The sequence below is a fragment of the Cavia porcellus genome, unplaced genomic scaffold (assembly GCF_034190915.1).
Source record: "Cavia porcellus strain 051 isolate PalLab524CR breed Dunkin Hartley unplaced genomic scaffold, mCavPor4.1 scaffold_8, whole genome shotgun sequence".
In the NCBI taxonomy this organism is placed as follows: domain Eukaryota; kingdom Metazoa; phylum Chordata; class Mammalia; order Rodentia; family Caviidae; genus Cavia; species Cavia porcellus.
The window spans coordinates 43,597,622-43,623,285 of NW_026947491.1; the positions used below are offsets into that span (position 1 = coordinate 43,597,622).

At 51.2% G+C, this 25,664-nt stretch overlaps 2 protein-coding genes across 2 annotated transcripts; one reads left to right on the forward strand and one right to left on the reverse strand.

Annotated features, from left to right (window-relative positions):
* Positions 1–1,135: 1,135 nt before the first annotated feature.
* On the forward strand, positions 1,136–15,409 carry Krt7 (keratin 7). Its single transcript, XM_003475770.4, has 9 exons — positions 1,136–1,724; positions 3,319–3,530; positions 5,416–5,476; positions 6,333–6,428; positions 8,425–8,589; positions 9,446–9,571; positions 12,157–12,377; positions 14,754–14,788; positions 15,118–15,409. Exons 1-9 carry the CDS (start codon positions 1,398–1,400, stop codon positions 15,270–15,272), a joined length of 1,398 nt encoding a protein of 465 aa, XP_003475818.1. The 5' UTR covers positions 1,136–1,397; the 3' UTR covers positions 15,273–15,409.
* A 1,235-nt stretch (positions 15,410–16,644) lies between these two features.
* LOC100732322 (keratin, type II microfibrillar, component 7C-like) lies at positions 16,645–24,318 on the reverse strand. Its single transcript, XM_063254801.1, has 9 exons — positions 23,935–24,318; positions 21,964–22,172; positions 21,273–21,333; positions 20,316–20,411; positions 19,697–19,861; positions 18,830–18,958; positions 18,062–18,282; positions 17,831–17,862; positions 16,645–17,286 (listed from the first exon to the last, which is right to left on the reverse strand). The coding sequence occupies exons 1-9, from the start codon at positions 24,316–24,318 to the stop codon at positions 17,108–17,110; spliced, it is 1,476 nt and encodes a 491-aa protein (XP_063110871.1). The 3' UTR covers positions 16,645–17,107.
* Between the last annotated feature and the right edge of the window lie 1,346 nt (positions 24,319–25,664).

Below are 25,664 nucleotides of genomic sequence, written 5' to 3' on the forward strand. Positions count from 1 at the left end.
GCTCTGCGTAGGAAAGAGTTGAGGGTGAGCCCTGAGGGTTAAGGAAGTTGGAGACTCTTGCGAGTATATAATTAAGTTAAACAATAGGTCTCTTTTGCCTGTTTGGGGATTTCTAACTGAAATGGCAAACCAGGAAGGACATTCCACTCCTTCCTCAGCCTCTCTGTCCACAGGCCTTGGCCAGATGTGACAGTTTGGCCAGCTCCTTGGGTTAGCTACAGTCTGACTCAACAGGTATGGGAAAATGGGGGAGGACCGTGCAAGTGTGCAGTAGGTGTGCAGGAGGCAACCGGGAAGCCCACTCTTAGGCGGCAACTTCCTCCAGGGGTCTCTGCTCCAGCACAGACTGACTGCTCCTTCCACTGTGCCCAAAACTGCTGGGAATTGTGTGGTGGTGGCTTCAGGTGGGACTGATGGTGAGAACCTGGGGCCATAAAGCAGGAAAATAGGGGTGGGGAGTGTTTGAGTGCAAATAGAGGCACTTGCACATGGATAGACATATAACTGTGTCCAGTTATGCAATCAGACACATGCCCTATGCACACACAGACTCCCACTCGTGTAAGTAGCTCACAGATAGGCCAGCATCTAGGAATGTGGGCACACAAGGGTATCCACAGCTCAAAGTGTCACAAATGCACTCAAGCATCCTTCTCTCTGCAGAAGCACAAGTGGGCAGGAATTTGTGAGTAGGGTGTGGGGGCAGGCCTCTGGGCTTCCACTGCCCCTGGATAGGGAAGGAAGAAACCTGGTTTCTAGTTTCTACATGGAAAGGTGGGGGTTGGTCAGGGAAACCAGCTAGGTCAGGTCTATCACAGAGCAGACTACTCAAGAGCGGAGTAGACCTCTCTTGGAGCACCTGGGGTTGGAAATCACTTTTCTGGCTTTCTGGCTTCAGTACTTGTGGAGGGGGGCTGGACTGACTTTTGCTCTGGCTTTTGTGCACCTCCTCCCTAGTCCCTTATGCTTGGTTTCTCTGTAGGTGGGAGAAATTTGGACTCTCTTCGCCCCTTTCCCAAGCTTGCTGGGGGAGCCTTTCCTGGTCAGCAGGGAGCTGGTCTCTGTGAGGTTAAGAGATGGCTCAGGATGCTGTTCCTTACTGTTCTCTGTGGTCACCAGGGTATCTGTAGGGGAGAATGTGCCTACTGCTGACAGTTCCTGCAGGGATCGCAAGCTAGGACTAGGTCTGGTGGGCTGGAGGCGCTGAGGGCGGAAGTTCAGCCTAGCAGGGGCCCTGCCTGAGAAAAGTGGCCGTCGCCCAGCTCCGCCCCGCCCCTACCGGTGCGAGAGCAGCCGGCCCCCGCCGCGCCGAGCGATAAAAGGGACGCAGTCGACCCCAGGTCAGTCAGTTCGCTCAGCTCCTCTCTTACCTCTGGGATCAGCCTGGTGTAACCGGGATGTCCATCCACTACAGCACGCAGGTCTTCAGCTCGCGCTCCGCCAGTCTCCCGAGGCGCGGAGCCCAGGTGCGCCTGACCACGGGGCACCAGGGTGGCTTCGTCAACAGCCGCAGCCTCTACAGCCTGGGCACCTCGCGGCCGCGCGTATCCGTAGGCTCGGGCTATGGGGGCCCAGTGGGCGCCGGGATCCGCGAGGTCACCATCAATCAGAACCTGCTGGCCCCACTGCGGTCGAACATCGACCCGTCCATCCGCCAGGTGCGCCAAGAGGAGCGCGACCAGATCAAGACCCTAAACAACAAGTTTGCCTCTTTCATCGACAAGGTGAGCTGCACAGAGGAGCCCCGCCGGGAGCCTAGTTGCAGGTCATGCAGCTACTCTAAGGAGCCCCAACTGGGCCTGGCCTCCTTTCCTGTTCCAATCTCTCCTTTCCACAAAAACTCTCTTGCTGTTTTGTCCCTCAGCTTCAAAGCTCTCTCTCCTCCCTGCAAGCTGCCCCTACGGCCCCTCCCTTTCTTGCAGGAATGTGTGTCCAGGTTCTGTCTGCCTGCTCTGGCCAGTTTTCCACAAGTGTCAGGGTAGGACCTCCAGAGGCCAAGTTAGGAGGTCTTGGCTCTCTGGGCCCCTTTCCTGACAGGGGACAGTGTGAGGTCCAGCCTGGGTGGGGTACCATGCACTTCCAAGGTGAGGAGACAGTGGCTGAGGGCAGAGGTGTCAGGGCCAGGGACAGCTGTTGGGGATACTGGAAAGAAAGGCCTGGAGGAAGGGGCTCCTGGCCCCACCCACTCATCTGTCTGGTCTTCTTGCCTGCCTTTGGTTTAAGTGGGGTGGCCCTTAGAAACAGTCCAGTAAACAGTGTGTGGTAGGGCACTCCTGAAATCCTAGCCTTTGGGAGGCTGAGACAGGAGGATTGTTGCAAGTTTGAGACCAGCCTGGGCTACAAAGTGAGCCCAAGGCCAGCCTGAACTGCATAGTGAGACCCTGTCTCCAAAATACAAAAAAAAAAAAAAAAAAAAAAAAAAAGAAATAGTCCAGCCAGAGACTAGAATGGCAGTGAGGGGCCCTACTGCAAGGTGTTTTTCCTGGTTGTCTGTTGCTGCCTGTCATGGACTCCTGGGGTGAGGGAAGCAGACTTAACTAACTAGTGGGTCTGGGGAAAGTGGATGCAAATGGAACTGGTGAGGGCTGTGGCCCTGCTAAAACCTCTGCCCGTGACCTTCTCCTTGGGATTGAGACCAAGGTTTCCCTCTCCTGCCTTTGTGTCCACTACCTCACCCATGTCCTCATTACATTGTTGAAGAGTGTGAGGCCCGCATTTTCCCCAGGCCAGGTTCCTTCCTGCTTTTGTACCATCTTAATGGGTACACTTAGGTGCTGGTGTCCAGAGTCGGTGGTTTTGAAGAGGTCCCATGGCCTCCCCTTCCTGGGCACACAGGCTGTGGTCAAAGGCCTTTTGGGGTCTCAGCATTGGGTATATGGGGCACTGCTTTTACATGGGATTGGTTGTGGATCTCTAACCTGAGGCCTGTTGGAGGAAACGGGGAGGAGAGAGGATACTGAGCAAAGAAGAGAAGATGTCTTAGCCTGAAAGGAAGGGTTGTGACCTGGTCAAGCCAGGCCCCAGAGGCAGGAAGGAGGCTTCTTGGATGGTGGTGCTGGTGGAGGGGTGAGAGAATTCAGCATGGATCAAAATAGGGTGGAGACCTTGATGCATCTACGAACCAAGCTTACCAGCTCACTGGTGTGCATTTGAAGACACTTGAGATAGATTCCCAGAGCAGAGGCCTAAGCACTGGGGGCCCTGGATGGGAGAACAGCCAGCAGGAATACAGGGTGACCCAGGACTCTCCTCAACCCTGCTGTGGTGGCAGGTCACATGAGTGGGCCCCTCATGAGTCTCCTCCTCTGCCTCATGCAGGTACAGTTCCTGGAGCAGCAGAACAAAATGCTGGAGACCAAGTGGGCACTGTTGCAGGAACAAAAGTCAACTAAGAGCAGCAGTCTTCCTCGAATCTTTGAGGCACAGATTGCTGGTCTACGGGGCCAGCTTGAGAAGCTGCAGCTGGACAGGGGCCGCCTAGAGGCGGAGCTTCGGAGCATGCAGGATGTGGTAGAAGACTTCAAGAATAAGTATGTTCTTTGAGCCTCTGCCAGGGACAGTGCACCCCACTCGGCTTCCCCCTCTACAAGTTCTCCTGGCTTGGGCTTAAAGCACACACTGCTAGGCAGTTGCTCCTGGAGGGGTGGTCCTTACTGACACACTTCCTGCTTCTCTCCCCTCTTTGTCCTTGGAGCAGTTTCAGGTCATTCTGATCTTTTCTCCTTACTCTGTCTGAGGGAAATATCTCAGCCCGCCCTGATCTGTGTAGTTCTTTCTATTTTGGGGGGGAGGAGTTGACTGAGCAGGCCCCGAGATAGAGCAGGCAAAAAGTATCCTATAACAAGAGTGATCCTCGTAGATCACTCTAGAATAGCTTTCTTTTGTGCAGGCGAGGAATTAGAGACCAGAGAGGCTCAAATAGTAGTTTCCTGGGATCTGGGACTTGAATTTTGGGTCCCTGATTCCCAACAGGGGACAAGGGGCTGATGTGAGGAGGAAAGAACACAGAGGAAGAATGGTCACCCTGAGTGATGGATGGAGGAGCTTGGTGGGGGACCTGGTCAGGTAGATCCAGAAAGGAGGCTGCAGGGAGGTCCCAGAAGACTGGTTTTGAGCACAGGCTCGCTGAGCTATCTTTTCTCATCACATGGAAACCAGAGCCTGAGGCTTGGGTTGGGCCCTACCTGGCACACCTGCCAGTGGGCCCTGGGGGCAGCAAATGCATTCTGGTCTCTGCCTATGATTGTATGACTAAGCCAGAGCTATACTCTGGCTCTGACTGGAAGAGAATAATCAGGCCTCTGGGACTGTCCCCTTACAGGCTGCTTCCCTAGAATGAAAGCCAACAGATTAATCCCACAGTAGGTGGAACCAGGCAGGTGCAGGGAAGGCCTGGGGTAAGCAGCCAGCTCCTGCTGTCAGGGACGCCCTGTATGAGCATGCATGAATATACACCCATATTGATCTCCCCTGCACTTGATCCCCAGAGCACCTTCCTGTGGAGCTAAAGCTAAAGCCAGAGCCAGCAATGGGCATCGGGAAGGGACCTATGTATGTGTTCTGCTGCCCAGGGTCCTCCGATCTGCACAATCCCTGCTTTTCACTCAAGGTGGGGGAAGGGGAACAGAGATATTTTCATGGCTCCAAAGGGCCTAAGTACAGCTTTATGTGTGAATACCCTGAGCTTGGGCTTCTGGAGAGGGTTGGCCTGTGTGACCATCCTGTCCTCCACCGCAGCCACCCTAGGTTGTTCCCGCTGCTCCTGGGCATTACTGAGCTCTTATTTCCCGTGCTTGTTTTTGAATCCCTAAATAAACATTGGGTCAGGCCAATGTTTGTCACTCTTTGCTCTGTTTGCCGAGGTTGGAGGAGATGCTGTGAGAGTAGTTATGAGTGTGGATCATTCAGCTGGGGCCTGGGTCTTCCAGGACTTGCTGTATCCTTTGTCCTGATTCTGCAAGTGTCCTCCTCCTCTTTAGGCACTGTCTTCACCCTTATGGGTGAGATTAGCCAGGGGTTAAGTCATGGGCTGTAGAGTGAGCTGCTACAGCTCAAGTCTGGGCTTTGTTACTTAGCAACTTAGTGACCTGGGCAGTTACCCTGCTTCTCTGTGGGACTGAAGTTGATGCCCAGGACATACATACCAAAGCAGGCCCCAGAAAGCAGACCACAGCATGGCTAGCAGTGGTCTTCTTTCCACTGATAGGTGTGGCCTTTGTCCTGTGCCTCTTTCCCTCTGTGCCAAAACTCAAAACTCTAGAAATAGCCATGTTGAAGTCAGGGCAAGTGAGTTTTGTGGCTCTGACACCTGTTTTTCAGGTGTGTCATTAACAAGGCCGTAAAGGGAGGCAGGACCTGTGCATGAAAGGCTTGGAGGCAAAGCTGCACCAACACTGTGCCTCTTCCCTAATGCAGGTATGAAGAAGAAATGAACCATCGCATGGCTGCTGAGAATGAGTTTGTGATGCTGAAGAAGGTAAGGAAACAGAGGTGTCTGAAAACATGGGACAGGAGATCATGGGGCCTTCATACCTGAGCAAGGCTGTATTGCTGTGGGGACATTTCATTCCAGACAAGGGCGGCACCTGGCTTGTCTGAAATGTTTACTGAGTGAGTGCAATGGGTTGTTTTGAAGCAGGCTGAGTTCTCCATCTTTGGGCATATACAAGTGCTTTTGCAATTAGTCGTTGAGGGCTTTGAGCTACACAGCTTTTATGATTCTGACTCACTGAATAGAGCCTGCCACAGAGTTCTGGTTATTCTCAGGGACCAAGGAGGAGGAAAGTGGGTTCTATCCCCAGGAGATTAACCAGGTAGAGTGTACCGGAAGAGGCCCGTCATCCTCTGACCTGGGCTGCTGCAATCCAGCTGCCTCAGAGTCACCCACACTGCCAGCTGATTGGTCCAGCAGAGCTGTCTCGTCTCTAGGATGGTGTCTAGCCATCTGCATGACTAGTGTTCTCCAGGGACCAAGGAGAAGCTGAGCGGAAGTGGTTTGTTCTAGGTTACACAGTTACCTGGTGGCAGTATTGGGGTGTGTCCACACCATCTGGCCGTTAGGCTCTAGCTCCATAATAGGTCTAGGGCTTTACACTGCCCTGAAGTGAGGTCAGCACTAGCCCTGGGGACACATGGTGACAAAGCTCAGCATGTAGCCTGGAGGGCCTGTGGAGGTAGCTCCTGCCACAACCACTTCAGGCAGCCTGGAGAACTGTTTCTTGCTAGGCCAGTGACATTTGGGCCTATGGGTTGGACTGGCTTGCTTTAGTCACTACTGAATATTCCCTATCCTGAGGATAGTGTTTCTCTGCCCTCTCTCCTCTCATCCTCAGGATGTAGATACCACCTACATGAACAAAGTAGATTTGCAGGCCAAGGTGGACAGCCTCAGTGATGAGATCAACTTCCTGAAGACCCTCCATGAGACGGTGAGGCACTCTAGGGAGATGGTGGGTCAGCTCCTATGTATCCTGTCTGGCCCAGCCCGCTGCCTCTGGGCCAGTCTGGCTTTCTGTAGGGGGTGGGGACAGTATCCTGCTCTTTGTCCTCTCAGGACTCAGGAATGCTGATGGGCTAGGGGGTTGGGAAGACCGGGCTGTAGCAGAGAAAGCAAGATCTATCTAGACTGGCCTTCAGAAGATGTGGGATGGCCACAAAATTTGTCAGATAGGGGCCTGGGTGGGGCTGAAAGGAGGCAGGAGGTCAGGGGAACTCTGTTTGCAGGAGCATTCAAAGGTGTGGCAGGCAGGAAGCCCAGGTCAGGAGAGAATGAGGTACCCAAGGGTTTACAGAGGGACTGGTGAATGGACCCCCACCAACCCACTTCTTTCTTTGTTCATTCTTCTCATTCTCCCTTTGTCACGTGTTTTTTTCCCCTGGGGACTTAAAAACCCCTCTACTCCCATCTGTGAGTCTCTGGGCCTTAGGCCAAGTGGGCTAGTGACTTGGAAGGGGCTGAGGTGGGGCTAAGTGCAGACCAGTTCTCCATTCTCTGTCCAGTCTTTACCCAAAGCCTCAGCCTTCATTGACCTCTACATATATTTTTTTGTTGTTGTTGTGACAGAGTCTTGCTTTGTACTCTGGGCTGGCCTTGAACTCTCCTATGTAGCATAGACTGGCCTCAAACTCATGGTGATTTCCCTGCCTCAGCCTCCAAGTGCTGGGATTACAGGCATGCATCACCACATTCAACTCATGTTTACATGCTTGATAATTTCAGGGGCTGGGTTCTTGAGGCGACTGCCAGCAATCTAAGCTCAGTGCTGGTCTGTGTGTGTGTAACCCAGATTATAAAAATATGTCATAGATATCTATATGCACACACACTTCTACACTACTATCCTTTATATAATATATAATTGTTACTTCTCATTGTGAAAGTAATATATACTCATTGCAAAAAATATGGGAACCAATCACTCGTACCTACTAAAGCCAAACTATCTGTGCATGTATATGCATAGAGATTTTTTTTTTTTTTTTTTTTTTTGGTCTTTTTCGTTTTTATCGGTACCAGGGATCGAACTCACGACTGCCTGCTTGCAAGGCAGGCGCTTATGCCGCTGAGCTAAATCCCCAGCCCTCACATAGAGATATTGAGACAGGAATTTTTATAAGAAATAGTCATGCTCTTTTTTCCTAACAGTGTACTGCTATGTCACTAGGTATTCATTTATTTATTTATCTTTTTTTTTTTTTTTTTTTTTTTTTTTTTTTTTGTGTTGGGGATTGAACCTAGGGCCTTTTTATTGAGCTCAACGCAGGCCTTTTTTTTTTTTTTTTTTTTAAAAAATAGAGTTTCACTGTATAGTTCAGACTGACCTTGAATACACTATGTGTCCCAGACTGGCCTCATACTTGTGACAACCCTCCTGCCTCAGCCTCCAAAGTGCTGGGATAAGAGGTGTCATTACCATGCCAGGCTTCCCTTGACTTTTTAGATTTTTTTATTTTGAGAGAGGATCTTGCTCAGATGCTAAATTGCGCAGGTTGGGCTCAAAGTTTTGATCCTTCAATCTCAGCCTCCCAGAGTGCTGGGATTATAGGCATATACCACCATACCTGGCTGTATCACCAGTTTTAAAGGCTATAGGGTATTTCACTCACTGTGAGGAATATTGTTTGTTTTACCATCCTTCACTGACTCTATCACACTAGAATTTGTGCCCAAGGGGACCTCATGATCAGTTTCCCATATTTTCATTGATCCCACTAAGTCCCACTGAACTCTTATTTGGAGACACGGGAGCAAGTGGTGAGCAGAATGGTTTAAGGATGTGCTGGATCTGGGTCTCTTGCTACTGGCATGCTCAGTCACTCCAGCGTTTCCTTGCTTTTCCTGTCCTCTATGTGGGAGTCCTGATACCAGCATGGGCACAAGGGTGGGCCATGCCCAAGTCCCAACTTTCCACCTGCTCCCTATAGGAGCTGGCTGAGCTGCAGTCCCAGATCTCAGACATATCCGTGGTGCTATCCATGGACAACAACCGCAGCCTGGACATGGACAGCATCATCGCTGAGGTCAAGGCCCAGTACGAAGAGATGGCCAACCGCAGCCGGGCCGAGGCCGAGGCCTTGTACCAGAAGAAGGTATGTGGCCCCTTGGGGTCTTTTTCCTCCTCTTGCCAGAGCTCTTGGTGAGGCTTCTCTTTCTCCTCACTTTGTTTCAGGGTTTCAGGGCCTGGAGCCTCACTATCCTGGCAGGCTCATGGTTAAGTCTGTGATGTACTTTGGCGCCTAGGGAGGAAGTAGACACAGCCAGGTGTCTGCCTGGGGGAGATCCCAGCCTGATTAGGAGGCTGGGCAGAAGAAAGAGACACGCATTAGTAATAACTCAAATGTGGCAAGTGCATAGTACTAGGTACAGTTTAGGAGCTTACACAAGTGCAGAGTACTTACATAGGTGCCATGCCCAGTGTTTTACCTGTGCTGACTCAGTTCTCTCAGGTGGGCACCAATAGCATTGCCATTTTAGTCACGAGGAAACTGATGTGCAGAGAGCCTAGGCTCACCAGTTAGGAGGTTTGGCTTCCAAGTCCTTGCTGTTCTTGATTTGCTGTGTGCCCCCTGGACCATGTTTTTCAGCACTTACTCTCCTCATCTGTAAAATAGGAGGTGCTGGAAGGGGGCTGTTGAACAGGACAGCATCTCAGACTTCCCATGATTCTTTGGCAGCAGGGCAGGGGGGGAGTGGGAGAACCTCAGAGTCAATAGGCAAAGGCCCAGGAGCCTTCTCTGTCCTTGTGCTGGTTCAGAGGGGCTTAATTTCTTCCCTGCCCCACTGTCCAGCTGTCTGGCATCCTAGCACTGGGTGAGGGTAACTGGAGACTGACTGTTCTCCCCCGGAAATATAAGAGGGGACGAGCTTTCTCTGGGTGGGGAAAGGGACCAACTGGCTCTAATCCTTGCCCACCCTTTGCCGTTCTTCCCTGCACGGCCCTTCCAGTTTGAGATCCTCCAGGCCCAGTCTGGGAAGCATGGGGAAGACCTCCGGAATACCCGAAATGAGATTGTGGAGATGAACCGGACCATCCAGAGGCTGCAGGCTGAGATCGACAACATCAAGAACCAGGTGGGGACGAGCCCTCCTCTCCTCCTTCCTGCTCCTTGGGGCACCTGAGAAGCAGCAAGGCCAAGCTGAGCTCAGGGTGAAGGCAGTAGGCTGGAGGGGTATGTATCGTGCTCTTGCTTGCTTGGGGCTAGTGCAGCTCACACCTCAGGCCCACTGGTGAGCAGAATTGGCCAGGACCTGGCTTGAGAGGATTTCTAGCTGCGTGTAGAGCTTGTGGAAAGAATCTCACTCTGGCTGGCCAGAGAAGAACCATCTTTAGATACCTCACTGGCTCTGAGCTGTTTGCTTATACCTAGCTCTTGGGTGGTTTGTGCATCTGAGGGTGCACAGTTCATGGGGGAAACTGAGGCTAATAGAAAACTACCATGGCTTACAAGCCTCTATCTTCCCCTGTACTCACTTCCCATGGCTTGCCTCCCTCTCTCCCTCTGCTCAGGCCACACTGGTCTGTTTCCTGTATTTTGGATTTGCTAAGCATGTTCATGCTTCAGGGCCTTTGCAATGGCTTTTATTCCACCTGGAATGTGGTTCTCCCATTTCCATATGTGACTGGGGTTTAGAGTAAAAAGCTCCCTAAAGATGGCTTCCTCAAATACCCTGGCACATAAGCAGTTTGTCTGAAGTTCTTTGAAGCACCCTATCACTCTGAAATGTTCTGTGCTGGTATTAAGTTATAGATGGCCCCACGTCCACTGTCCCTTAAGAGCAGGGACCCCATTGTCTGATTCTTGAGTCCTCTCTTCTGGCAGCTGGCACATAATAGGGGTGCAGGTCTCAGATGAGACACTGAGGCTGTGCTTTGCTGGCAGCTGGAGTTGGGGGATGCTGATTGATGAGGGAGGGGTTCCCCAACCCTGGAAGAGATGCAGGTGTCTACAGTGGGGGAAGGAACAGTGCTGCAGCTGCAGAAAGCTTATTTCCAGAGGGGCTGTGGGGATGGGAAGTGGGAGTCCTTTCCCAGAAATACACCCACCTCCTGCAGGCCTGTTTACACAGGGGCAGAGGCTGCCTCCTGGCACAGATGCAGGGCCATTAATCACCTGGTGAAGTTGATCAGCTTCTGGGCCAGGACAGGGGGTTTGGGCTAATGGATGATGGTTTCTCAAACCTCATCTTCCACCAGATGGTTCTCTCACACAATGGGACAGATCCAGGCACCAGAATCAGGGTGTCTGTTACCAGAAAGGCCCTCAGGAGAGCTCAGAGTGACCTCTTGAGGCAGCAGTTGGCCCCGGCCCAGGGGGCACAGGCAGCAGGACAAGTGCTGAGTGGTGGCCGAGGGGCAGTGAGGATGGGCCTCCACTGAGGGAAGAAGATCCGAGGGCAGAGGATGTTAGAGGAGAAGGGAGGAGGAGCAGCCTAGGCGGGACATGAGCACAGCAGCTCTTTCAGGGAGCCAGACAGAAGGAGACCTGGGCCTGGAGCAGGCTTTGGTAGGGGAGAGCTCTAAGGTCAGGTAGCAAGTGGCAGCTGCTCAAGGCTGACACAAGGCCATTGAAATTCCTTCCCGCCAAGAACCATGGCCTGTGGATCATATATTCCATGGCACCTGGGGTGACCAGGATGGTCTCTCTGCTCCAAGGCCACCTACCTGTTCTGGGTTGTTTCCAACTGGTTCTTGTTTTTTTTTTTTTTATCGGTATCAGGGATTGAACTCATGACTGCCTGCTTGCAAGGCAGGCGCTTATGCTGCTGAGCTAAATCCCCAGCCCCAACTGGTTCTTGTTTTAAAGGTGGTTTCAAGTCCTTGTCAGCTCCCTGGCATTTAGGGACACAGCCAGGATTCCATGATGTTATAGCTGGGGACTAGAGGACAGGGGTTTGTAAATCATGGTAGTGTTTATGAATGATAGTAATTACTGTAGCACTTATGGTGTTCTAGACATTGTGCTAAGACTTCTTGTGTTATTTGACAGTTTCCCTATGAGGGAGACACTATGATTATTGCTTTTATTTTCTTTCTTTCTTTCTTTTTTTCTTTCTTTCTTTCTTTCTTTCTTTCTTTCTTTCTTTCTTTCTTTCTTTCTTTCTTTCTTTCTTTCTTCTTTCTTTCTGGTATCAGGAACTGAACTCAGGACCTTGTACTAGCCAGGCAGGTGCTTGCAGCACTGAGCTCTATTTCTGGCCTCATTTTATTTTTTTGTGTACTGGGGATCAAGCTTAGGCTTCATGCATGCTAGGCAATCCCTCTGCCACTGAGCTACTGATCTGGTTCTTTTAATTTTATTTTGAGAGAGAGTTTTGCTATGTTGCCAGACTGGCTGACCTAAAACTTGCAATCTGCTTTCCTCAGGCTCCTAAATCACTGGGGTTATAAGTGTTTACCCCCATGCTGGCTGATTATTGCCCTCTTTTCAAAGAGAAGAGACTTTGCCATAGAAGGGTTGGTTTGCCTAAGGACACATAGCTAGTAAGTGGCAGAGCCAGACTTAGAACCTAGGCGTTGGAAATCCCAGTCCGCATGATTGGTCCTTGGGATGCCCTGGTCCTTGTGGGAGTAGGTGGTACCAAGGTGATCTCATTGGTAAGAAGGCACTGGCTAGTGAACTTTGGCACCCAGCTCACAGCTCCACTGTTGCCCACAGCGTGCCAAGTTGGAGGCTGCCATCGCTGAGGCTGAGGAGCGTGGGGAGCTGGCCCTCCAGGATGCTCGTGGCAAGCAGGAGGAGTTGGAGGCTGCCCTGCAGCAGGCCAAGCAGGACATGGCCCGGCAGCTGCGGGAGTACCAGGAGCTCATGAACATCAAGCTGGCCCTGGACATTGAGATTGCCACCTACCGCAAGCTGCTGGAGGGCGAGGAGAGCAGGTGAGGGATGGGAAGCTGTGCAGGAGTTCCTGAGGTTCAGTGGGACCTAGACTCCATCTGTCATAAGTGTTTCCTGTGTGTCCCTTCGCTGCAGAGCACAGCAGAGCTAATGCTTGCTGCTTTGCTGTCAGTATGGTGACCATCTGGAAGGGAAGGGAAACCCCTTGGTGTGTATGGCCATTAGCATTGGTATCTTATATAACCCTCAGCACCTGCTCCGGAAAGCATGTCAGATAGTACTCGGTCCTTGGTCTACTGAGGGGAAAGCTGTGGGTCTGTTTTACGAATCAAGGGACAGGGCCAGCGTATGGTTAAGGCTGTGCTGCCTCCTGGTCCAAGCAGCTTCCATGCCTCCAGGATGCTGCTTACCTTGCCCTCTGCTAAATCATGTGGTAGGGACTGAGTGTGCTGGAGGAGAATCATCTCCTCTGTCCCCAAGATACTTGCATACTCACCTGCAGCCAGAGCAGAGTTTGCAATGGATTCGTTTTGTAGGATATTCTTCATGAAAGCCATGGCACCTCCATCTATGCTGTTGGGTTGGTTGATGCTTCCTGTTCACAGACAAGATTTTAGAGGTGTGCCTTGAGAAAGGCCATGATCAGGACAGGTGAGAAGCTGCAATGTGGCCAAGAGGTGAAAGCAAGACCTGTGCTGGCTTGTTAAAACCCAGCATGGAGATGGACAGTGTATGATGTACTTCTGTTGTCGAGGAAGTTACACAGTGCTGAGACAAAACACCTATGAAAGAAGCACTCAGAGAATAGCATCTTGTATTTTTTAGATGCTGAATTTGTAAGAGATGTTTTCTTTTTCTGAGCAATATTCCTGATGGACTGGGGAGAGAGGCTGGGGAGAAAGGATGGAGGATGAATGGGACTGAGAGGAAGGAACAGTGAGGTATGTTGAGCAGAGTGCCTGGATGCTGGGAAGAGGAGGAGGAAGGACATGGTAGCAGGACATGGGTTGGGAGTTGGGTCCCCTGTCCCTGCATTTGACTGACCCTTCTCTGGGTGGACACTCAAGCCTCTTCATGGGCAGAGGAACTGCACATCAGAGGCCTCTGGGAAGAAAGACACTACCTTGGGTACAGGGCAGCTCTAGCCACGTTGCCTCGCTCTGCCTTCTCCTGCCCTCCTCTCTTCATACTCTTGCCTGTGGTTGTAGGGAACCCACAACCTTGGCCTTTTTTCCTTATAGAAGTTAGAACTGGGGGGACTCTTAGAGTGGGGGACTCTTACAGCTTTTTCTCTTGGGCTAATGAGAGAATTAGAACTCAGAGATGGTAAGTGACATTCCCAAGGTCACACAGCAAGATAAGACATCCCCTTGTGAATGCTGAGTCACTGTAATCAGGTTGGATCTCTGAGAAGAGAGGTGTCCCTGGTGGACACCTTACTTATATCCTTTAATCCCTCAGCCCTTCCTAGGGCAGACTGAGGGCCATGGTTCCAAAACCCATAAAATGTGGTGATAGGCGGTGCTTTGAGAATACAAAATTGGGAATAAAAATTAGGCACAAGAACAAGTACCTATTTAGAATTAAAACAGAAAGCCACACAGATCACTAAGACATGGACATTCAGATCTCTTCCTTGTGAGTTCTTAGGCCTCGTACCAGAAATCCCCACGTAGAGCTGCTGCCTGATGGCAGCCTGCACTCATCCTCCATAACTTCCAGCACTTCGAGCAGGGGCCGTTCAGATACGTGTTCAAAACCCCATCACTTGCCCCCTTCCCAGACTTGGGGTTGTGGAGGCCAGCTGGGCTCCATACTCCCTCCCTCCTCAAACTGATCCCCAAGGCCAAGGGCTTGGTGACAATGGAGCTCTGAGTCACAAAACAAACAGATCCAGCTGTTTTAGGTAGATTTTTAGTTTCCACTGAAAGACCAGTTTCAGCTCCACAAGCTGCTTACAGTCACCCCGCCTACCCCCACCCTCCTCAGTCCTGTCTTGCCAAAGTGGTAGTCAAGTTAATCAGCGGTTCACTAATTATTTCAACACATATAGATACTTACTATGTTCCAGCCCAAAGGCAGATGTGTGCTTAAGTAGGAAGTGTGGTTTCCATTTACCAAATCCTGGGGTGCAGGGCTTTGGATGAATTATACTAGTTAACTGTCACAAAGAAGCTTCTGACTTTGGTCCACTAGTTAGGCCCAATTTATAGGTGGGAGATGGAGGCTTTGGGACATCGCCCCAGGTCAGGTGGCCAGTAAGGAGAAGGGCCTGAGCAACCCCTCCCATTTTGCAGCGAGTCTCAATGAAGGTTGCAGGAGAAGAATCTGCTTGGGGCCTGGAACAGGGTTGTCTGGCAGTGCCTGCCCAAGACTTGAGATAAGAGCCATTCTCATAGTTTGTCCTCTGTCCCCAGGTTGGCCAGAGATGGAGTAGGAGCTGCAAACATCTGTAAGTCCTTGGCTGTTGCCCCTGAGCTGTGTAGTGAGGTGGGGTTTTTGGCATGACCCATTGGTCTGAGGGTCTTGCTTGTGGAGCTGGGTTTCCAGGAGCTCATGTCCAGCTTAGTGGCCCAGGACAGTGAGTTGCTGCTTGTGGGAAGCCTCACTATCAATCACCCCACTTCCAGAAGCTCTTTTGTACTGGTTGATGGGCAGCTTAGGGAGGGAAGTAGCTGTGTGTGTGTTGGGGGGCACAGTTTTGGTAGGAGGGTGGTGGAATGGAGGGAGGGGATTTCTGGGGGCCTTGTGCCAGTGAATCCATTTTTCTTTCTCTTGCAGCTGTGGTGAATTCCAGTGGTGGTGGTGGCATCGGGCTGGTCTTTGGGGGAACCATGGGCAGCAATGCCCTGAGGTTTAGCAGTGGCGGTCCTGGGACTATCAAGGCCTATTCCATCAGGACCACATCTACCACCAGAGAAAGCACCCACCATTGAGCCCTGGACATGGGGAAATGCATGTCCCTCCACCCTAAGCCCCAAGATTTCCTTCCTTTTTTCTCCTCCCCAGTCCTAAGATTGTACAGCACTCTGAAAGAGATGTCAGGGTCACTTCAATAAAAGAGCCTTTTGAATCCTGGGTGAATTCAATGCCTGGCGCTTGCCATCCTGGCTTCCTTAGGTAGGGCAGAGAAAGCGGGTGGGAAGGATGGACCAGGGAGGTCAGGGTCTGCCCTGGTAACTAGGAATCCTCCTGTGGAAGGGACTGAGGTAGCACATGGTGACACAGGGGTGCTGCTTTAAGGGTGGACTCTTCTAGGGTGACACCTTTGCCTGTTTCCAGAGGAGGCTCAGGAAGATCACAGGAACTTCAGGTTTTGCCAGCAAGTGGCTGCTGGAGTCCTCCTCTGCCCAGAGATTGGCAGAGATGTTTGTGTCCTCTACCTTCAATGTCCTCTCTGTTGCCAGAGTGCATTCATTTTGCAATGAGAAGTCCACACATTCAGCTGCCCCAGGCCCAGGTTTTGAGAGGCCAGTTCTCAGGCCAGCTGCCATTTTCTGGTACTGGATCTGCCAGGCCTTGGGACCATGGACAGGTGCATGTGTGGGTGCTGGAGGTGGGTCTTTGTGCCTGGGATCCTGTAGAAGTGATATGGATGGAAGGTGTGTGTACATGAGAAGCATCTCAGAGTCTAGGTCACTGGGAGGGAGTCTGTTCTTGGGTCCTTAGGTAGAAGGATGGGCTGTGTGTCTGGATCCCATAAAGGAAAAGAAAGGATAGGGAACCTCTGTATGTTGCCTCTGGGCTTGATGGGGGTCTCTCATGTCAGGGACTCTAATCTGGGGGCCTATGTCTATGTTTTGAGGGTTTTGCATCAGGGACAAGGCATGGGGACATTGTCCTTGGCGGGCAGAAGCACATCTGGTGGGTACTGGGCCATCTAGGACACTCAGGTGGTGATGGTAGTGTGTGCATGGAGGGGGGGGGTCGCATCTGGTATGTGCTGGTTGCTGAGGAGAACTCTCTGTTGGACCATATGGACAGGGAACTTTCCCAAGTCAACCTGGGGCCAGGATGTGGGAGTGGAGGAAATAGACCACTGGTGTACAGCAGCTGCATATGGTGACCTCCTTATCTAAGGTTTCAGAGGCCTAACTCTTCTTCTCACCCTCCTGTAGTTTCGTGTATCTGGGTTTGGAGGCTGCTGATCCACCTTTGCACCTCAGGATGTAATGTGTGCACTTAGCAGCAGGGGTCTCTGGAAATTGCCCGTTTCCCCACTGTGGCTGATAACTCCTCATCTACCACCCTTTGGGGGAAATCTGCACAGACAGGCAAACCTGGCAGGACAAACAGGAGATCATCAGCTGTTACACATGACTGTGAGCTTTATTGGAAACCTGGAGACCAAGTGTGAAGGATGAGAGGAAGCAAGGCAACCATAGAAGGCCAGTCCAGTAGGAGCCTAAATGCAGGTCATCAAAGCTGGGTTTTGAAGCAGGGAGGGAGGTAGAGCATACAGGGGACTCTGGAGCCTGTCTGTCCCTCAGAAGCCACAGATGTCCAAGCCCCATCAGCGGCCTGAGCTGGGACTGGGTCTTTGCCCAGGGTGGCAAGGAAACCCGTCACTGAGACATCTGTGGTTGAGATGCAGGCTCAAGCTTGGCCCTCCTTGAAAGAGACCAAGAAACAAGTGCACAGGGGGAGTTGAGAATGTGATACGCAGTAGTGTGGGATGAATTAGGTTGCTGTGCTTGTAGCCCTTCCTCCTCATGTCCCAGGCTTTTGGAGCTCTGTGTCGGATGCAGGGACTGTGGCTCACTGGCAAAATCTATGTGAAGCGCACAGAGCGGCTGCTGCTGCAGCTCTGGCCACAGGGCGCACACAAGGAGGTACCCGCGGCCGCTTTCTTCCTGCTGCACTGGGCACTGCAGACACTGCCTGTCACAGGCTGGGAGCCTGGCATGCACGGGTTCCCACACAGGACTCTGCTCTGGGAGCTGCTGACATCTGCAGGAGGAGGACAGAGTCTAAGCCCAGATGGATTCTTGCCTGCGGCCCCTGCCGGCTGGCTGGAGGCCAGAGACCCTCTGCTTAGGGCTCCTTTCTCCACTTTCAGCTCCTTCCCCTTCACACTGGGACACTGATTTCTGTACTTAACCAAAAGTATCCCTGGTACACTGTTCCCCCAGGCCCTCCCCTATAGGTAGAAACAGTGATTTCAATGGCCTCCTCCCTCCCTGAGCTGTGCTGGCTTCCTGCTTTGTAAATAAAGTTTTATTTAAACTTAGTCATACTAAGTGTAGTCAATGGCTGTGGATACTTTCAGAGTAAGGGTTGAGTAGTTGGGACACAGACTGCACTGCCCACAAGTCTAAAATATTTACTGCCTGACACTTTAAGGAAAAGTTTGGGGTGGAGATGTAACCTAGTGGTAGAGTGCTTGCCTAGCTTGTATAAGGCCCTGAACTCAATTGCTGGCACCAGGAAAGGAATGAGCTTGTCCATCAAACCCCTAGCCCTTAGTTAAAAACTCACAGTGTTGGTTACTTACGGACACTCACAGGACCAATGCCCTCACACAACCTTGTGAGGAGAACAAAGAGACAAAAATTAATTAAAGAGAGCAAAGCTGATGAACTCTTTTAACCTGCAAATCCCCTTCTCTAATTAATTTTAATACAAATTAGATGTGAATAATATTCACACATGTTGCTGGCTTAGAAGCACAGCAGCATTACTTGGGAGAAAGAACAGATGCCCTTTCCACAGGTGTGGACCGCACCTCTGCTCCTCGCCCTCCAGCAGGCGCCTATAGGTGGCGATCTCGATGTCCAGGCCCAGCTTGGAGTTCATCACTTCCTGGTACTCCTTGAGCAGGCAGGCCATGTCCTGCGTGGCCTTCTGCAAGGCCTCCTCCAGCCTGGTCAGCTTGCACTTGGCATCATTGAGGGTCACCTCGCCCTGCTGCTCAGACTGGGTCACTGCAGTCTCCAGTTTGGTGTTCTGGGTGATAAGGGAGAGTTATTAAAGCTCAAAGTCAGAGGTTAGGCATCGACTGACTGTTGACTCTCAGAGGGGCTTCACCCACTGCAAGTAAGTGCTTTCGGGCAAGGTTGGCACAGTGGTTATTAACCTAACAGGCCAAGCCCCTGGCTTGTTTTGAAAGAATCTAGCTACACCAGATTTGCATTCTTGTGTGGCCTGCCTCAGTGGGTTGTTTGGCTCTGCCTCTTGTGTGTTTGGTTTGTCACAGCCCCTTATCTGCCACTCCTAGTACCTTGGGCACAGCCTGCTGCACTCATTTCCTGGCCTCTGTTGACACTTGAGTGTGTGATACCTGATCTGGCACAACAGACCACAGAGGTCAAATGGCTCTCCTGAGTCCCACAACACACAGATGACAGGGCGAGTGTGAGAACTTAGGTTGCCTACACCTCATACCGGTGCAATTTCCTTTGTCCTATTCTGCCTCTGGAACAAGGAAAACTCTTGTTACTTATCTCCCTCCATAGTGCCCTCCCATATCCATTCAGGAACAATGACTTTGTACCTTGGACTTGGTGTTCTCGATCTCAGCTGTCAGCTTTTTGATGATGTGGTTCAGCTCACTGATCTCCTCCTTGGAGTGATGCATCATTGTTTCCCTGTATTCGTTCACTTTGGCCTTCATTTCCTCACACTGAGGATAGCAGAGATACTCATGAATGTGACATCCTACCCACTGGGGACATCACTAATGACTGTGCAATTTGTATAGTGCTCAGCCTATCCAACCACTCATGGCAGCTCCACCATGTCACTCCACCATGTCAACCTGAGAGCTGTTGGCCCTAATCTTACCACCCTTGTTAGTTGCTTTTTCTACAATTGAGATAAAGTACAAGACACCCAAAAGTTAAATGAGGAAAGGTTTGTTTCAGCTCACAGTTTATAGAGGTTTCAGTCCATAATCAGTTGGTTCCAAAGTAGGGTGGCAAGGCAGAGGAGAAACAATCCACAGTGAGCAGGCAGGAGACAGCAAGCAGCAAGCACCAGCAACAACAGCAGCAGCAGCAGCAGCAGCAGCAGCAGCAGCAGCAGCAGCAGCAGCAGCAGCAAGTCTGCCTCTCCCTTTGTATTCCATTCACGCTGCCCACCCTCTGCGTGGTGCCACTCAGAACTATGCTAATTCTCATCAGTGGACTAATCCACATACCCTTCATCCCAGCATCACATCCTTAATCCACACACACACCCCCTGGATCCAGCCACCTCCAAAAAACTTCATCAATGAATGTGAATCTTTCGGGGAATATCCAGATACAAGCAATAATACAGCCTTAGGGGCCAGAATCCCCAGGTGAAAGAAGCCTTTCTTATTACACTTCTTGTCCTTCCCACTGTCCTGTCTAGCAGGCTGTTGTCCTGAGCCACTCACCCTGGTGCAGTACCAAGACTCGGCCTCTGCCCGGCTGCGCATTGCAATGTCATTGTACTGAGCCCTGGTCTCAGCCACTATGTTGTCCATGTTCAGGCGCCGGCTGTTGTCCATCCTGATGGTGACTGAGGTATCTGAGTTATGGGAAGAGAGAACGCGGAGTTCCTACAAGGAGAAATGCTTCTTAGTCAATCTCTGTCTTCTCAGAGTCCTTCCCTGTTCCCTTTCTCTGCTTCCTCTAATAGTCTTACTGTCTGAAGCCCAGGTCACAGTCTTGTTGATCAACTTTGGGACCCCTTAATGCTGCTCCAACCCAGGTTCCCAGGGTTGAGAGAAGGCAGAGACAGTCCACATCTGAGGCCACCTTCCCAGTTCCAATCAGCACTTCACCTCCATCCTTGACTCTAGAGCCCCTGTCACCTCAGGGGCTAGGATACCAGCTTATATGTCATGGAGACAAGAGGTCAAGCTGTGCTTCTTTACCTCGGACAGGGAACCAGCCTGGGGCTTTCGCATGTACTCTTCAGCCCTTACACTGGCCTCAGAAGCTGAAATGGTGACTGGTCCTTGCCCATGTCTGACATCCTCCTCGCTGCCCCATTGCTCGCCAGCTCCTCACCTCCTCGTATAGTTGCCGCAGGAAGTTAATCTCCTCCAGCAGCACATGTTCATTGCACTCCAGGTCAGACTTATGCAGATAGCTGTTGTCCACATCCTGCAGGGGAAAGATGAACCAGCAGTCTCAGAAGTCCACCCACTGGTGACTGGGGACACAATCTGGAACTCGAATTTTTCCCTCCAACAGTGAGGGGGGCCCATCGGGCTGAGAAAACTCCCTGGGACTCTTTAGTGCCATAGTGTAGCCCTTTATGTGGTTGGTGGTCAGAGACAAGGGTGGGTAGGAGACTACTGAGGTCCCCAGGTACTTCCTCTGGTGGCACTGGGTGACTCCTGTAGATCCCACACCTTGCACTACTGCGCATAAGATCTAGTGTGAAATGGGTCCTATCTAATGATGTCCCAGCCCTCTCAACTCTGGATCTCATGGATGGGAATCTGAATCTGGAGTCAGGAGAAGAAGGTGCAGGGATCAGCTATGCTCCTTCTAAAGCCAGTGAGGCTTAGAGAAAGGCCCTTGTTCTCTGTGCCTGTCATCCTCTCAGGAGGCCTTGCCTTCTTCAAATCAAGGTGGCTGGAAGGAGGGCCCCATAGTGGCACTGTGCAGTCTAAGAGGTGAGGTTGACAGCTTCTGTTCACGCCATGTTTACTGAGGTTGCTGGCTTAACTTGTCATGCATATTTGCTGAGTGTCCAGTCTATGATGTTCACAGGACCAGAGGTGTTGTAAAATCAGTGGCCAGAGGGGCGACACTACTGCCCTTTGTGAAGTTGGCATTGCACTCTAATGTGCCCAGGGAGCACCCAGGGAGCTTCAGAGTGTCTAGGGGATAGGAAGAGGGACAAAGCTGAGCTGTGAAGTTCTGGAGAACTGTTCAGCCTCTCTCCATCCATGGAGAGCTCCCTGATGCCTCTGTCCTTGGTTCTGTCCGATACTTGAGTATTTTGGAGCCACTTGCCTTCTTCAGGGCCAGAAATTCATTCTCTGCAGTGCGCTTGAGGTGTACTTCCTCTTCATACCTGGAGACAAAGAACAGAGCTTAGATGTGGGAAGAAAAAACAGAACAAAGCCCCAGACAAATGCATGTCAGGAACTGGATCTTTTGGAGGTGGTCTTTTGGAGGTAGAATTTAAAGTGTCAGAAGAGAAGGAACATATTCATCTTTATCTCCGGATTCTCAAATCTATTTGTGTACCCCAAAGTACTTCTGGTTTTAGGGATTCTTGTTATTGATGGGAGTCAGGATGGTTGCCTTGCACATTTCAAAAGCTTCCTCTGTTTTCAGACTGCAACTCCTTGTGGGGCAAGAATCCTGGCTTAATTCTATCCACTTTTCCTCTTCTCCTTCCTTTCTTACCCTTTCCATACTCAGGGCTAGCACACTACCTACAACACAGAGAAGATGCTCAATGAATGTTTGATGAGTTAATGAAATAAAATTTAATGATGAGGCAACTGGAGCAGTATATAATCTCTATAGTTGTTAAACTCGTGACCTATTAAAGAAATTCCCTCCACCCAGAGGCTTATTGGTACTGTCTTCTTCCTGTTGGGAAGTACCTCTCGTGGTCTAACCTGAATATCTCCTGGTTTCACTTAGTCTCATCTCGTTTCTCCACCCCTCTCCCGACCGCCTCCACAGCACTCACTTCTTCTTGTAACCCTCCAGCTTCTCCTGCAGGTGGTTGAACTCTGAGGTCAACTTCCTGCCGTCAGCCTCCACCTCCTCGACCTTCCACCTCAGTGTCAGGATGTAATCCTCAAGTAGTGGGTCCAGGTAGCTCTGGTGGTTCTCACGGTCCTGGCAGAACTTCAACTTGGTCTCTAGCAGCTTGTTCTGCTGCTCCAGGAAGCGCACCTGGGGTGGAAATGGGAGAAGTGTGTGGGATGGGCTGGCCTCTTCCATCCTCCCTGGAGAACAAGCAGAGCCAAGATGGAGTTGGCAGGGAGATGCACAAAATGGGGCAAGTCATGGCCCTGCTCAGCTTTCCTGGCTGAGGATACACTTGGGAAATCCTTGTTCCATGGCTGCTTTCTAGGCTTGAGTAAGTGTCTGTCTGTTCAGATGCCAGGATGGATGAGTGTGAAACAGAGAGGCATCTAGTGGTGCTGAGTTACTGTTGGGTTTGTGGGGGCAGGTAGGGCTGGAGGGGATATGGGAGTGCATTCTGGTGGAAAAGACTATAAAGCAGCGGGAGGAGAGGAGGAGGGAAGCCTTCCACCATGATCTCCCTCAGGGAGGGCCTTATGGTCAGCCTGGCTTGATGAGAAGTCGCTGAGTGGTCAAAGTCGGAAGGGCTTCTTAACTGGAGAGGACAGGGATGGGAGGTTCTTGCCCAACAGGATGCCTGGGATCTGAAAAGTCCTGTGGTGGTGGTGGTGGTGGTGTGGTGCTAGGTGTCCTAAACTTATATAAGTAGACACTGTTGTATATCTCTGCAGGCCAGGCAGGCAAAGTGCACGGGATAGAGTTGGAAAATAGGGAAAGTGGGACATGCTACCCTTCTCGTTCAGACTGGAGAGACACAAGGGGAAGGAAGGATACCCACTAGTGGTCAGGAAGGATGTCAGCAAACCTGGGTCCCTTGGCCTCCAGGTTGCCATTTCTCACACAATGAAGCTCTGGTGGAGATATCTCCTTCCCTGCCTTCTAGGCTTGAGCCCCTTTCGTGGACAGTAGCTGGGAATATGAGGTCAGAACATCCAGAAATGGGGCATAGGGGGTGCCAGTACTACCTGGAGTAATTTTAGGTGGTCTTGGCTGACAGGGCCTCATGGCTGCCTTGGCCGAATCTTCCCTTTGGAAGTTCTGGAGGGGAGAGAGCTACTCTCAGGGCCATACAGCCAATCAGCAGAGCTACCAAGGGTGGAGCGCAGGCCACACAGTCATGGACCTGGGCCCTTTCCCCTCTCCACTTGTTAGTTACCTTTGAAGGTTATGGTGTCTGCTGTGTGGAGCAGCTCTTGCTGGAGTGGGCCGGGCAGCAGTGTCCCCCAACTTTGGTTCCTCCAGCTCTATGGATCTGGAGAGCTGTAGAGAGCCTGGGCCTAAGTCCTGCTCTGGCTCCCTCTCTGTGGGCTCCTGGGCAGACCCCTTGCCCTATCTCTGCCACTTTTCTCATCTGTACATCGGTTGCAAATCCTCAGATATCAACACTTCTCAGGTTGACTTCAGAATTTTGCCCTCCCTTGTACCTCATGCTTCATGTACTATAAGCAGATTCATTGAACATTTACATTTGAAGAGTTAAACGTGTGATTTCATATAACCACCATAGTTGTAAAGCCAGTATCATTAGATGTGCATAATATATTCACAAAGCTTTAAATTCTAGCTGAAACTGCTGTGCCAGGCAACTCAGGCTTGCTCTATTAGAGGAAAGCAAGTCATCCGCATCCAGTGAAAGTTGCTTCATCTACTTCAAGAATTGAAACAGACAAAAAAGGTCATGAATTTTCTCATCAGGCATTTCAATGTCATTTAATGTCAAGGGTCTGTGCCACCTCAAAGTATATAAAATAGCGGCCCTTCTTCTTCATTTCTAACTATCCTGGCCTGAAGATCCCCTTCGCCTTCTAGAACCTGCTAGTTCAGGAAGGGTGCGATCCAGGACACCCACCTTGTCGATGAAGGCAGCGAACCTGCTGTTGAGGCACTTGATCTGCTCCTTCTCCTCGTGCTTCACGCACTGTGCATTGGGGTCGATCTCCAGGTTGAGGGGTGTGAGGAGGCTCTCGTTGACCGACACGCTGGTGATGCAGGGCGGGCTGGGGCCGCACACGCCTCCGGAGCGGTATCCGAAGCTGCGTCCATAGGCGCCTGTGTGGAAGGCCCCGCAGACGCTGCGGCTTCCGAAGCCGCCTGTGAGGCCGCGGTAGCAGGAGATGCCGCGGTAGGGGGCGGCGGTGATGCAGCAGCGGCCTGGCCGAGGCCCGCAGGCAGAGGCGCAGCTGAAGGCGCCGACTGCATAGCGGCTTCCCATGCGAGAAGAGAGGCAGGACATAGTGCAGCGGAGGGTGCAGGTGCAGGATGGACCCCAAGGTCCGCGCCGCCTCTTATAAAGCGATCCCCAGGTTCCTGGATATCGGGGCGTTTATGAGAGCTTGGAGAGCTCTGCCCTGGAGCCTGACCAGGAACAAAAGCCGGCTGGGCCTCTCTGCTGCCCCCATAAAACTGTGTTCACCTGGGGTCAGGAAGCACGTGGTCAGCCCGAGGGTCTTGCGTCGTGGGTAATGCGGGTGGGCTCCTCTGTTGCCTCTTGGTTGGACCCCAGCCCTACACTTTGGTACCAGCTCTGCCCTACAGGCTGGGGAGCTGCTGCACAATGTGTGGGGTTTGTGTATACGCGCGCACGCTCATGCATGTGTGTGTGTTTGTGTGTGCATGTGCGTGTGGAGAGGACCTGGAGTCAGAGACAGCTTCCTGGCTTGACCTTCCTTGGGCAGGTGAGCAGTCTTTCTGGGCTCTGCTAGTCTCATTGCAAAGTCAGGATAATAATACACCCATCTGAGAGTTATTGGGAGGACTTAATGAGATGATAGACTGGAAAGCATTTAGGAGCTTACCTAGCACTTAATAAGAGGTCCATATGTGGTTATTTATTCTACTATTATTAATTTGTCATTCCCCCATGTTCCTTTGGTCAAAAACTTTCTCTTCTTAGAACTCAGCATCTGTCTCTGCTCCTAGGGTCTCCCTTCCCCAAGTGGACAATTGCTCCTTGTGCACCTCTATTCTGTTTGAGGAGGGGAAGGAGGTGTCAATAATGTGCCTAGTACTGAGAGAAAGGCTTTTAAAGACATTATCCATGGAACTTCCAGGCATCCCTTTGATATCATAGTGCCTATTTACTGATGAGGAAGGCGAGCTCCGAGTGGTCCATGGGCTTGTTTATATTCTTACACAGAAGGCTCCATAGAGGACTGGAGTCAGAACCTGAATGGTGACACCCACCGCCCCACCCAGCTCTCTTCCACACTGAAGTCTCCCAGGATCTGGGTCTCTGGGATCTGAGTGAGCCTAACTTCTTGAAGGCAGGAGCATGGATTTTGAGGTTCTGAATTCTTATATAAGAAATTGACCTGATCTAAAGCCTTTTCCTTAACTAAAGCCTTTTCCATTAACTCTAGAAGGTCACAACCCATCATAAAAGAGGTTAATTACTAGTCTAGTTATGATGGAGGATATGAGAGTGTGAGCTAGCATTAAAGGGAAACACAAGTCACCTGAGTTTCTTTTGCTTTAAAGAAGATTATTATTACGCGTGTAGTAATTAAATCCTGGGACTCCAGAGGTCAGCCCTGCCCATCCTGCCTGTGGTATCTAAGTTTCCAGGAGAATCTCATTATC